At 41.5% G+C, this 12,717-nt stretch overlaps 1 protein-coding gene across 10 annotated transcripts in view; it reads left to right on the top strand.

Annotated features, from left to right (window-relative positions):
* Positions 1-12,717, top strand: part of NMT2 (N-myristoyltransferase 2) — a 55,166-nt gene that overhangs the window by 8,178 nt on the left and 34,271 nt on the right. For 7 of the 10 annotated variants that reach the window (XR_002831677.1, XM_023762535.1, XM_023762537.1 and 4 more), the window contains exons 2-3: positions 11,210-11,345; positions 11,710-11,776. Coding sequence is in view for 9 of the 10 variants with exons in the window: in XM_023762535.1 (XP_023618303.1) it covers positions 11,210-11,345; positions 11,710-11,776 (203 nt within the window). In the remaining variant the exon portion in view is untranslated. Of the gene's footprint in view, positions 1-11,209; positions 11,346-11,709; positions 11,777-12,533; positions 12,588-12,717 lie in introns of those variants that run through there. The other 3 variants (XM_023762536.1, XM_014464425.2, XM_023762538.1) reach the window with 3 other exon arrangements.

Genomic DNA, 12,717 nt, shown 5'->3' with positions numbered 1-12,717 from the left:
CAATGGAAACTAAGGAGAAAATAAACAAATGGGACTACATCAAAATAAAAAACTTCTGCACAGCAAAAGAAACCATCAACAAAACAAGAAAGCCTACTGCATGGGAGAACATATTTTCCAATGCTATTTCAGATAAGGGTTTAATCTCCAAAATTTATAGGGAACTCATATAACTTAATAAAAGGAAGATAAACAATCCAATCAAAAAATTGGCAAAGAACCTAAATAGACACTGTTCAAAAGTGGACATACAGAAGGCCAAAAGACATATGAAAAAGTGCTCAAAGTCACTAACCATCCGAGAAATGTAATTCAAAATGAATATTAGATACCATCTCACACCTGTCAGAATGGCTATCATCAACAAACAACAAGTGCTGGTAAGGTTGTGGAGAAAAGGAACCCTCATGTACTGCTGGTGGGAATGCAGACTGGTGCAGCCACTGTGGAAAACAGAATGGAGTGTCCTCAAAAAATTAAAAGTGGAACTCCCATTTGACCCAGTAATCCCACCTCTAGGAATATATCCCAAAAAATCAGAAACACCAGTCAGAAAGAACATATGCATCCCTGTGTTCATAGCAGCACAATTTACAATAGCTAAGATTTGGAAACAGCCTAAGTGTCCAAATGATGAGTGGATTAAATGATGAGTGGATTAAAAAACAGCTGCACATCTACACAATGGAATACTACACTGCTGTAAAAAAGAAACAACTCTCGCCCTGGCCAGCTTGGCTCAGTGGATAGAGCGCCAGCCTGCGGACTGAAGGGTCCCAGGTTCGATTCCGGCCAAGGGCACATGCCTGGGTTGCGGGCTTGATCCCCAGTGGGGGGTGTGCAGGAGGCAGCCGATCAATGATTCTCTCTCATCATTGATGTTTCTATCTCTCTCTCCTTCTCCCTTTCTCTCTGAAATCAATAAAGAAATATATTTAAAAAACAAAAAAAGAAAAAGAAAAGAAACAACTCTTACTATTTGCAACAGCATGGATGGACCTGGAGAGCATTATGCTAAGTGAAATAAGCCAGTCAGAGAAAGATAAGTATCACATGATCTCATTCTTTTGTGGAATATAATGAACAATGTAAACTGATGAACAAAAATACATCCAGAGACACAGAATCATTAAACAGACCGTCAAACCTCAGAGGAAAGGCAGGGGAGGGTCAGTGGGTGGGGAGATGGTGATAAGAGATCAACCAAAGGATTTGTATGCATATAAGCATAACCAATGGACATAGACAATGGGAGGGGAGATGTGTGTGAAGGCCAGTGCTGGGGGGTGGGGGCAGGCTGGAAGAGGACAGTGGGGGGAACAAGGGTTATATGTAATACTTCAACAATCAAGAATTAAAAAGAAAAGGATATGATAGCCCTGGCTGGTGTGGCTCACTTGGCTGAGTATTGTCCCATGCGCCAAAAGGTTGAGGTTCGATTCTCAGTAAGGGCACATACTTGGGTTGTGGTCTCGTTCCCCAGAGTAGGGCGAGTGCAGGAGGCAGCCAATCAATGTTTCTCTCTCTCCCTCTCCCTTCCTCTCTAAAATCAATAAAAACATATTTAAAAATAAAATAAAAGGCTATGATAAATGATACAGATGGACACCTAGATGGAAGAGATGCGTAGGGCAAGGTATGTGGGAAGAGGTGTGGAGCTTCTGTGCTCTCTTGCAGCCATGCCACCATCCCAAGACCTCCACATGTTCATCAACTGGAAGTTCTCTGAACCCTGTAGTTTTGGGATTTTTATGGAGGCTTCATGAATAGGCATGATCCATCATTAACTCCATTTCCAGTACTTCTCCCCGCTAAGGAGAATGGGAGGGTAGGACCGAAAATAACAAGCTTCTAACCGTGGTGCTTGGTCTTTCTGGTGACCAGCTCCCATCCAGGAAGCCACCAGGTCACCTCAGTAAAACAAAAGACACTCCTTTTCACCCAGAAAATTACAAGTTACAAGAGTTTTAGGAGTCTGTGCCAGGAACTGGGGGAAAGACCAATAAGTATTTTTTTTCTCTAGAGAAATGAGAGACATTCTGTTCTGAAGGAGCTTATATTCTAGTGAGAAAAGCAGATAAGAACACCAAGTTTAGAGTGCTAGATAAGAGGATGCTCAGATGGCAGGGGGTCATTGAGTTAGGGGTGCCTGATTCAGATTAGGGAAGAAGTGACCTGTCTCAGAAAAGGGGATTTTTGGCCTGCATCTTGAATGACAAGCAATTTGCCAGGAAATGAGAGGGAGAACAGTGTCCTGGCAGGGGCAGCAACATGTTTAAATGTGTAATAATAACAGTCCCTATTATTTAATGAATTACTCCATGGCAGCCATTAGGCTATACACTTATAGGCCCTATCTCATTAATATCCCCCAGGCCTCCCATTTGTGTATTGTCTGTTGCCTAAGAATATGTTTCATAGAATAGGACTTTATTTTGTTCATTGTTGTATCTTTATGTTCCAGTAACTATTGCTGTATAGCAAACCAACAACTGGTTTATCACACTTACAGATCCTGTGGGTTAGGAATTTGGAAAGGGCACAGTTTGGTTTCTCATGTGGTAGCAGTTAGATTTTGGCTGGGCTGCAGTCAGCTGAAGGCCGCACTGGACTGGACATCCCAGGTGGCTCACTCACATGGCTTGCTGTCAGTGTTGGCTGTTGGCCAGAGATCAGCTTGTTTCTCTCCCCAGTGTGACAGCCTGTGGTCTCACCAGCATGGCGGATCTCAGGGTTGTCTGATGGAAAGAACATTTTATGAGAAGTGGGTTGCAGCTGCATGGGCTTTTCTCACCTAGACAGGAAAATCATATATTGACACGTTTGTTGTAAATGACTGACTGAGTCATAAGCCTGTCCACATTCAAGGGGAAGGGAACTGGATTCCATCTTTCATTGGGAGGAGTCTTAAAAATTTTGAGGACATGTTGGAAACTACCACAGTCTATCTCTGGCCAAAATTATGTACATTCTCCCATATGTAAATATATTTACCCTCCCTAATTCCCTCTCCAAAATCCTATTGTGTTTTAGCTTATCTATTGGGCTCAGGCTTGAAGTCCAGGATCTCATCATCTAAATCAGTGGTCGGCAAACCGCAGCTTGTGAGCCACATGGGGCTCTTTGGCCCCTTGAGTGTGGCTCTTGCACAAAAATACCACGTGCAGGCGCGCACGTACAGTGCGATTGAAACTTCGTGGCCCATGCGCAGAAGTCGGTTTTCAGAAAGGAGATAGACGAAACAAGTATACAAGACGAGTGTGGATGGGAGAGTTGGAAGGGGTCGACCTCAGTGAATTTACCTCAATCAGATTGAGGAAGTTTTTAGCAAAGGCCAGCTTAGGAGTACCCTAATTAAGTTAATAACAATGCACCTACCTATATAGTTTAAGTTTAAAAAATTTGGCTCTCAAAAGAAATTTCAATTGTTGTACTGTTGATATTTGGCTCTGTTGACTAATGATTTGGCCGACCACTGATCTAAACCAAGTCCAGGTGTGGATGAGCCTTCTTCCCTGTGTCCCCCCGCCTGCAAGTCAATCTGGATACCCATGAACTGAGCAGATACATTGTCTGCTCTCCACATATCCCTCGTGAAATGGTGGGCAGAAGTAGAAGAGCCAATGTAGATATTTTCATTCAAAAAGGGGAAAATAGAGAGCATACCCCAGTCTTGTTCATAACAGTTCTGAAATCTGTTTAGTAATGTGTTGCCAGTTCCTTAACTTGAGTTCAGCCCTATTCTTTGGGAGCTGTTCTCTTTGGCTCTGGCCTCTGCCCTTTGGGCTTTTGTTGTGCCCTTTAAGACATTCTTCCAAAAGAAAACTGACTTTGCATCTGAGTGAGTCACCTTCTCTGTCTGCTTCCTGCCTACAAAAGGCTGAGCATCCAAAGGCCTTTTTTATTTTGTTCTGCTCTGTCTCTTTCAAGCTGATGTAATTAAAAAAATATATATATCATGGGTGCCCGGCTGGTGTGGCTCAGTGGTTGAGTGTCAACCTATGAACCAAGAGGTCCATTCCTGGTCAGGGCACATGCCTGTGGGGGTGTGCAGGAGGCAGCCAATCAGTGATTCTCTCTCGTCTTTGATGTTTCTATCTTTCTCTCCCTTTCCCTTCCTCTCTGAAATCAATAAAAATATATTTAAAAAAATAAAAATATCATGGGCTTCCTGCCTTTCAATTTTTAGTTCACTCCATTAGACAAAAGTTAGCCACAGATCTCTTCCAGATAAGCTTCTTTCTTCCTTGGGCTCCTGGTGAGGCTACTGTGGAGCAAAGATTCTTAGAAGCCATAGTGTTTAGAGAGGATATACAAGGCGTATCCTTCAGAAACATACAAGGCCTTTTGTCTGGAATGGTCAACAAGATAGCACCTTACATCTTTCCAAGGTCCTAAGGAAGGGTCTAAAAGGGCCACCCTGGATTTGTTTGTCTATCCTGAGGCCATTTCTTAATATGCAAATTATTTCGCTTCAGGAGATGTTAGAGATGAGGAACAGTTTTATTTTTTAATCTAGAAAGTATGACTGGGTTTATATATTCTCTAACTTTCAATCAAAAACCGAGTAGCTCATCCTTTAATCTCTCCTCTCTCGTTTTGTTATAGACAGCTGGGAGAAGCCAGCACTTTCAGTCCTCTGCCCAGAAATCTTTTTAGTTAGACAATCAAGTTCATGAGGAACATTTTCTGCTTTCCACAATATTGCTGGCAACAGTTTTATAAATGCTCCTCTACTACATAACAAGGGTCTCTTTTCCTCAATCTTTTATTTGAATATGAAGTAATTATTGAAATAATTGTTACATGAAATATTTTCTTTATTTTCTTGGAGCCCTCACCAACAGCCTCCTTGAAGCCATCAGGCTTCTGCTGACAGTCTCCTCAGGGTCTTTCCACCTGGTCTTGATGCCAATGCGCCATGCGTTTTAGGTTTTTGTTAGAGCAGCCCTCCATTTTTAGGTTTCAAATTTTTGTTCTGGTTTTTATTACCAGTCTAGTGACTTAAAAGAACAATTATTTTATCATGCTTGTAGGTTCTAGGGGTGAGGAAGTTGGAAAAGGCAACTTCTCCCTTGGGGCATCTTGCACAGGTGCAGTCAGATGTTGCCTTGAGGAATCTTCCACAGACTGACGAAGCTGATCGTCCAAGAGTGCTCCCTCCCACGGTTGCTAGTTGGTGCCAGCTGCTGCCTGGAAGTTCAGCTGCACTATCATCAGCCTGGTGGTTAGGGCAGTCAGACTTCTTATATCACTCCTGGCTGCCCCATCCCAAAGGAGCCAGGTAGAAACTGTGTGTTTTCTGACCTAACCTTTAGAAGTCACATGATGTCATTTCTGTGTTAAGAGCAAAGTGACAAGCCTGTCCATATTTACGGGAGGGAAAGAGAACCCACCTCTTAATGGAAGAAGTATCAAAGAATTTTTGGACTTGTTTTGAAACTGCTTGCACCTGGAGCATTTTCTGGCAAAAAGAGAACTCACTATGAAATTGCATCCAAGAAGTAGGCATGTTTGCCTCTCTTAGTATATCTGCTTGTTAGTTTTTGGGCAGTACAGTGTTACCCCATTCATAATGAGTTATGTTATAATGGAGCTTCTTGTATTTATAATGTATTTTTTAAAAATAAGGACACGATATCCTGGCTGGGGTGGCTTCGTTGGTTGGGCATCATTCAATGCACCAAGAGTTCATTGGTTCGATTCCTTGTCAGGCCACATGCCTGGGTTGCAGGCTCAATCCCCAGTAGGGGGCATGCAGGAGGCAGCCAATCAATGTTTCTGTCTCTCGTCAAAGTTTCTCTCTCTCCCTCTCCCTTTCTCTCTAAAATCAATAAAAACATATTTTTAAAAATGAGAACACTATACTTCACATTATACGCCTTTATTCCAAATGAATTATGAAGCTAAATGGGTTTTTTTCTGAAAGCTATATAGAAAGTATAGAAGGATGTCTATGTAATTTCAGTAATGGGGAAGACCTTTGTAAGCAAGATTTAAAAGCCAAGAACCCACAAGGGAAAATATTTAAATATTAGACTCCATAAAAATTTGATTGTCTGTACAGGAAAATATACCATAACTAAAACTGAAAGCTAAAAAACAAACTGGTTAAAGTATTTGTAATCTACATCATAGACAACAAACTAGGCAATGTAATATAGGCAAAAAGTAGTACCTCATAGGGCTGTTGAGAGGATTAAATGAGCTTAGAGTGCCCAAAGTAAAAATACCTAACAAATTATCGTTTCTATCCATACTTTCAATAAAGAGCACCTACAATCAGTTTTTAAAAATATGACTAACAGAAAAAGCATATGAATGAGCAATTTGTGAAAAAATATAAATGGTCAATAAACATGTAGCTTCACTCCTGTTTAAATATAGAAAATTAATCTACAGTGAGTTTTCTTTCTACCTATAAGACTGTGGGGGGAGGGGTTAAAAAGGATGGCAATATTTCAGTGATGGCAAAGAAGTAGGGAAATTGACATTCTTATTTACTGTTCTTTGTTCCTTTATAGACAAGGTGTTTTTTTAACCCTCTCTGTTATCCCTCCGGCTTATTTCAGGATTTTTTCAGTTTGGGAGGTTTCTATGAAGGTCTCCATTGCTATATCCTTTAACTCAGAAATTCTTTCCTCGACTGTGCCCAGTCTGCTAACAAGCCCATTAAAAGCATTCTTGCCCTAACCGGTTTGGCTCAGTGGATAGAGCGATAGAGCGTCGGCCTGTGGACTCAAGGGTCCCAGGTTCGATTCCAGTCAAGGGTATGTACCTTGGTTGCGGGCATATACCCAGTAGGGCAGTGGTTCTCAACCTTCTGGCCCTTTAAATACCGTTCCTCATGTTGTGACCCAACCATAAAATTATTTTCGTTGCTACTTCATAACTGTAATGTTGCTACTGTTGTGTATCGTAATGTAAATATCTGATATGCAGGATGGTCTTAGGTGACCCGTGTGAAAGGGTCATTCAACCGCCAATGGTTTCACGACCCACAGGTTGAGAACCGCTGCAGTAGGGGGTGTGCAGGAGGCAGCTGATCGATGTTTCTCTCTCATCGATGTTTCTAACTCTCCCTCCCCTTCCTCTCTGTAAAAAAATCAATAAAATATATTTAATTTAAAAAAGCATTCTTCATTTTGGTTACAGTGTTTTTGATCTCTAGCATTTCTCTTTGGTTCTTTTTTGGAATTTCCATCTCTGGGTTAACCTTGCCCACCTCTTCTTTTATGCTTTTTACTTTGTCCATTTGAGCCCTTAGCATATTAATCATAAATGTTTTAAATTCCTAGCCTGATCATTGCAACATCCTTGTTATGTCTAGTTCTTGTGCTTGCTCTGTCTTTTCCAGTTGTGTTTTTGGTCTTTTAGTATGCCTTGTAATTTTTTCTTGTTAGCTGGACATGATATACTGGATAAAAGGAACTGCTATAAAGAGGTTTTTGGTGGTAGTGAGGTGTGGGGGAGGGGAAGTGCTTTTAGCCCTATAATCAATCAGGCCTCAGTCTTAGTGAGCCTGTGCCTCTGGGCTTCTGTTTTCTCCATCCCCCTTAGGTGGCACAGAATGGCTCGTGTGGGTCAGAGCTGGGTATTTCCCTTCCCCAGGTCAGTTAGGCTCTGGTCATCTCCCAGCAGGTAGGCTCTGGCCAACTAGGCTCTCCTCAGGGCAGACCTTGTTAGGAAGAGCAGAGTGCTCTGGGTTTTTCAAGATTTTCTCTCAATAAGACTTTTCTCCGATACTTATTGTGGGAACCTGCTTGGGCTCCTGGAGGTAAAACTCACAAAAATGTGAGCGACCCCTACGATGGGTCCCCTGGAGTTTCTAACTCTCAGACTTGTCCACGTGTAGCCTCCAGCACATGGTCAGTCCCAGTGGAGGTTTTCCTGCCTGGGTGATGTTCCTGCGGTGGTTTCAGCTGCTGAGTCTCTGCTCCTGGAAACGGGACTCTGTATGCACCTCTCTGTCTCTCCAATTTTGGGGGCAGCAGTTTGTCCTGTGTCCTCACCTCTTTTACGGATTTAAGAAGAATTGTTGATTTTTCAGTTTGTTAGGATGCAGTAATGACTTCTAAGCTCCTTACATGCAGAACCAGAAACTGTCCGATTTGCTATTGGTGGAGTGGAAATTGGTATAGCATTTATTAAAGCAGTCTTAATTATCTACTAAAACTGCAGCTGTGCATGCCCCTTGTCCTAGCATTTCCACCTTTGGACATACTAGCATGATGAACAAAAATGTAAGTATCAGAATATTTTTTGGCAGCAGTATTTTTAATATAGGAATAAAATATGATATATTTACACAATGGAATGCTATCCAGTAACTAAAAAGAAATGATGTAGCTCAGTATATCCTGACATGGAAAGAAGTTCAGACATATTGTAAAGTGAAAGGAGAAAAAAAAGGAAGTTTCATAATGGTTTGTTTAAGATTCAATTTTTGTTTAAAACTTAGTCAAAGTAAAAATGAAGGCATGCTTAGAAAAGAAAGACAATTTTGAGAGAATACATATCAGAAAAACTATTGGTTGTCTTTAGGAACAATATTATAAGAAGGATGTTAATATATTAATGACAATTGTGTTTTCTATGGTGAATATGTATTTTAAAATTAGGTAAAAATTCAAGAAAGAAAATGGGTGGGGACCGATAGAGCTAATTGAGAACAACGGAACGGAACTAATTATTTCCGTCAATCTTTCCTACATCAGGCAAAAGTGCAATAATAATATCTGACTCTAAATTTTAATTTACCGTCTGAGAATAGGTAAAGATAGGCCCAAATAAATAGAAATTTTAAATCCCTTGTGTTTCTTTTGTTCTTCAGAAGCAGCCATAGATGACAAAGGTTCCAAACAGAAGTGTTTTACCAGTGAATGTTTTCATGTAGAGTTGTTGTTTTTTATTGTTAATCCTTTTAGTAAAAATTTTTATCAAGAAAAATTTCCCCCTCTGCTGAGAAGCAGTTTCTTTGGTTCTGTATGTCAAGATTAGTGGTTTGTTGTACCCAAGAGATGTTTATAATGGAATCTTGACAACATGTATCTCTCCCTTTAAAAAGCTGCAGTGCCCTGGCCAGTGTGGCTCAGTTGGTTGGGTGTTGTCTTGTGCACCAAAGGGTTGCCGGTTCAATTCCCAGTTGGGGCACATGCCCGGGTTACAGGTTCAACTTCCAGTGGGGGACGTGCAGGAGGCAGCCGGGATTGATGTTTCTCTCTCACATCAATGTTTTTCTCTCTCCCTCTCCCTTGCTCTCTCTCAAAATCAATAAAAAATATTTTTTAAAGATCAATTTAAAAAGCTGACTAAGAAGTAGATTAGTGGAGCAGTAATAACTGTGAAAACTGTTTGACTTCTGTTATAAAGTATGGTTTATGTCTACAGTTTTCCTGCTGGAATGGCATCTAAGCGTTCTGCAGGAAGACTGAGTGTAGACTTCTGAGTTACTTGTCCTGTCTGACTAAATTTCATTTCCTGCTTACATCCTATTTTGGGTTCCTGGACCCAATCCCAACATGTGTGTAGTGGGGGAGATTCCCACACAACAAGCAATTCTCAGACACCAGCGGAGTATCCAAGAATTCAGCTCAATTCTGACGCTGTCTACTCAGAGGCAGCCTCAGATCCCACAGGTTAAGGGCTTAGTCCTGAAAGAGTGCCTCCCTCCCCCAAAAAAGCCCCCACTTTCAGGAACAAGTAACGTGTCCAGGTTTTTACATGGACTTTTGACCAGCTATAAATCAGAGGTTCCCAAGACCCCTCCTTGAGTTTAATAAATTTTCTAGAGCAGCTCTCACAACTTTGAAATATTTTACTTAAAAGATCACTGGTTTATTATAAAAGAACTAGAGGCCTGATGCACGAAACTTGTGCAAGAGTAGGCCTTCCTTCCCCCAGCTGTCGGCACCGGCTTCCCTCCAGTCGCCGGCAGGCACCCGGGACTCGGGCTTCCCTCGCAGCTCCGGCTTCGTCTGGAAGGTCATCCAGAAGGACGTCCATAAGGACATCTGGTCTAATTAGCATATTACGCTTTTATTATTATAGATATAACTCAGTAACGTCCAGATGGTAGAGATGCATAGAGTAAGGCCTGGGGAAAGGTATGGAGCTTCCATTTTCGCTCCCGGCACACCATTCTCCCAGCACCTCCACCAACCTGGAAGCTCTCTGAACCCTGTCCCTACGGGTTTTATGAAGGTTTCATTACATAGGCATGACCATTAAATCATCGGCTATTCTCTTGCCCCTCTCTCATCCCCGGAGGTTGAGGTTTGGCACTGAAAGTTCCAACCATCTAATCACATGGTTGACTCTATTGGCAACCAGCCCTTACTTAGGTGCTTTCCAAAAGTCACCTCATTAACATAAGAGACATCTTTAAGCCAGTGGTTCTCAACCTTGGCTGCACATTAGAATCACCTGGGAATCTTTTTAAAATCCTGATTTCCCGCCGAAACCGGTTTGGCTCAGTGGATAGAGCGTCGGCCTGCGGACTGAAAGGTCCCAGGTTCGATTCCAGTCAAGGGCATGTACCTGGGTTGCGGGCACATCCCCAGTGGGAGATGTGCAGGAGGCAGCTGATCGATGTTTCTCTCTCATCGATGTTTCTAACTCTCTATCTCTCTCCCTTCCTCTCTGTAAAAAATCAATAAAATATATTAAAAAAAAGATAAATAAAAATAAAATAAAATAAAATCCTGATTTCTGGGCCTCATCCTCCAGAAATTCTGTTTCTTTGTTATGGGATGGGGCCACAACATTAGTAACAAAGAAACAGAATTTCCAGAGGATGAGGCCCAGAAATCAGGATTTTAAAAAGATTCCCAGGTGATTCTAATGTGCAGCCAAGGTTGAGAACCACTGCTTTAAGCGCTCATCACCTAGGAAATTCCAAGGATTTTAGGAGCTGTAGGCCAGGAACCATCAATGAAAACCAAATATATATAATCAAATATATATACAGGATACCTCAGAATATGTATATGCACTTCAAATGATTATAAAGTTAGTGCTTATTAACACTGAAAAGGAGTGAAAATTAAGTGAGTTATCTGCTGTTAAAGTGTGTGTGTGTGTATTTCTTATAAATCACAATATCATACATCCTAACATAGTTTTTCCCTATTATGACATATATTATTCTAAATGGTTAATTTTATATAATGATTTGTTATTGTTTTACCCTCTGTGAATTTCCCAACAGAGGTTCCAGAGGGGACTTGGGGGCCAAAAAGAAAAAGAAGAAACAGAAGAGAAAAAAGGAGAAACCAAATTCCGGAGGCACCAAGTCAGACTCTGCATCTGATTCCCAGGAGATTAAGATTCAACAGCCTTCAAAAGTGAGAGCCCTGTTTTATTTTAATCTGTGTGGTTCCTCATGCATTTGAGAGCAGGTTTGTGCAGCTTAGCCCCCTGTTGGATCAGAAATGTAGTGAGGGTTTTGTTGTGACTGTACTGTGACAGTAACCAGAGGGTACTTAAAGCCTTTTTAAATCTGACGTCTGCACCCAGATAACAGAGAGGTACATTTTGTGCTTTTGTATGTACTAGGATACCGCCTGCATATTTCTCAGCAAATTAGTATATAGATTATAATCATAGAACAAAGTCTCAGTGTGAGCTATTGGGCTGTGTTTTTTTTAAGTTACACTTACTATTTGATAACTATTAGTTCAGAAGATATTCACATTTTAATTTTTCTGGGTGTCTGTCTAATTATCTGAATAGCACAACATCATCTGGCAGCAGATTTCAGCGGGAGCAGCCACGGGTAAGTCTTACATTGACTTTGAATCAGAACAGTCTTCAGTGGCCATTCTTAATTCCATTGCTACGGGTGGGAAATAGTGCCTAATGTCTTCCCTGAAGAAACACCCATTTAACCAAACTGGAAGTTATCTGCCTGGGCACTGTGCTGGCAGATTGGTACAGCTGGTGGTGCAGCTGGCAGGCACCCTTTCTGGAGAGCCAACCCCAATCACCCTAGCTGTGAACACAGGCCTTGTGTGCTGGGCCCTGCGAAGCACAGAGCCTTCTTGATGCAAGAAATTCGCAGCCAAAAGGGGTAGAATTAGAAGTATAATGAAAGAGAGTTATTTTGATGCGTGTAGTGTGTGTCATGGGAGGGGCTCAGGAGGTGCCATGGGGAACCCGGGCTCTGTCCTGACCCACGGTGCTCAAGCTTGGCCTTTGCACAGGGTTCTGCCCCTCCTTAAGCCCATTTCCTCATCTGCAAAATGGGGATGATGCCTTCTCCCCAACTCACAGGGTTGTTATGAAGTTATAATTAGATCATTTTTACAAAATGGTTTTTATATTATAAAGCACTCTGTCTACCTGGCAGTTATAAACCACTATGCAAGTTTTGTGGGGTTAAAATTTTTATTCTTGTACAAAGTTTGTTTGCATTGTATCGTGTGAAGTGAATCTTGCAGGTAGTTTTGTTGTTGTTGCCTGTTTTACACTTAAGGACCAGGAATCACTGAGAAGGAAAATTACTTGCCCCAATTTCCCCCTGATTGCCTTTGTGGGGTAAGAAGAAAATGGAGTCTTCCTCCCTAGCTTTTCACCTTGGTTCTCAGGTAATAAATATTCTATCCACCGGACATAATTTCCAAGGTAACTCATGTAAGGTACACCATAAGCTTGCAAGATTTTTTTTTCACATTTCTAAACGTTGCTTCGTCAGATAAACACGGTGTCACATATATG

The sequence above is a fragment of the Myotis lucifugus genome, unplaced genomic scaffold, assembly GCF_000147115.1.
Source record: "Myotis lucifugus unplaced genomic scaffold, Myoluc2.0 scaffold_249, whole genome shotgun sequence".
Classification (NCBI taxonomy): Eukaryota; Metazoa; Chordata; class Mammalia; order Chiroptera; family Vespertilionidae; genus Myotis; species Myotis lucifugus.
Note: the sequence above shows the minus strand (reverse complement) of the source record. Positions and strands in the feature narration are given on the sequence as shown.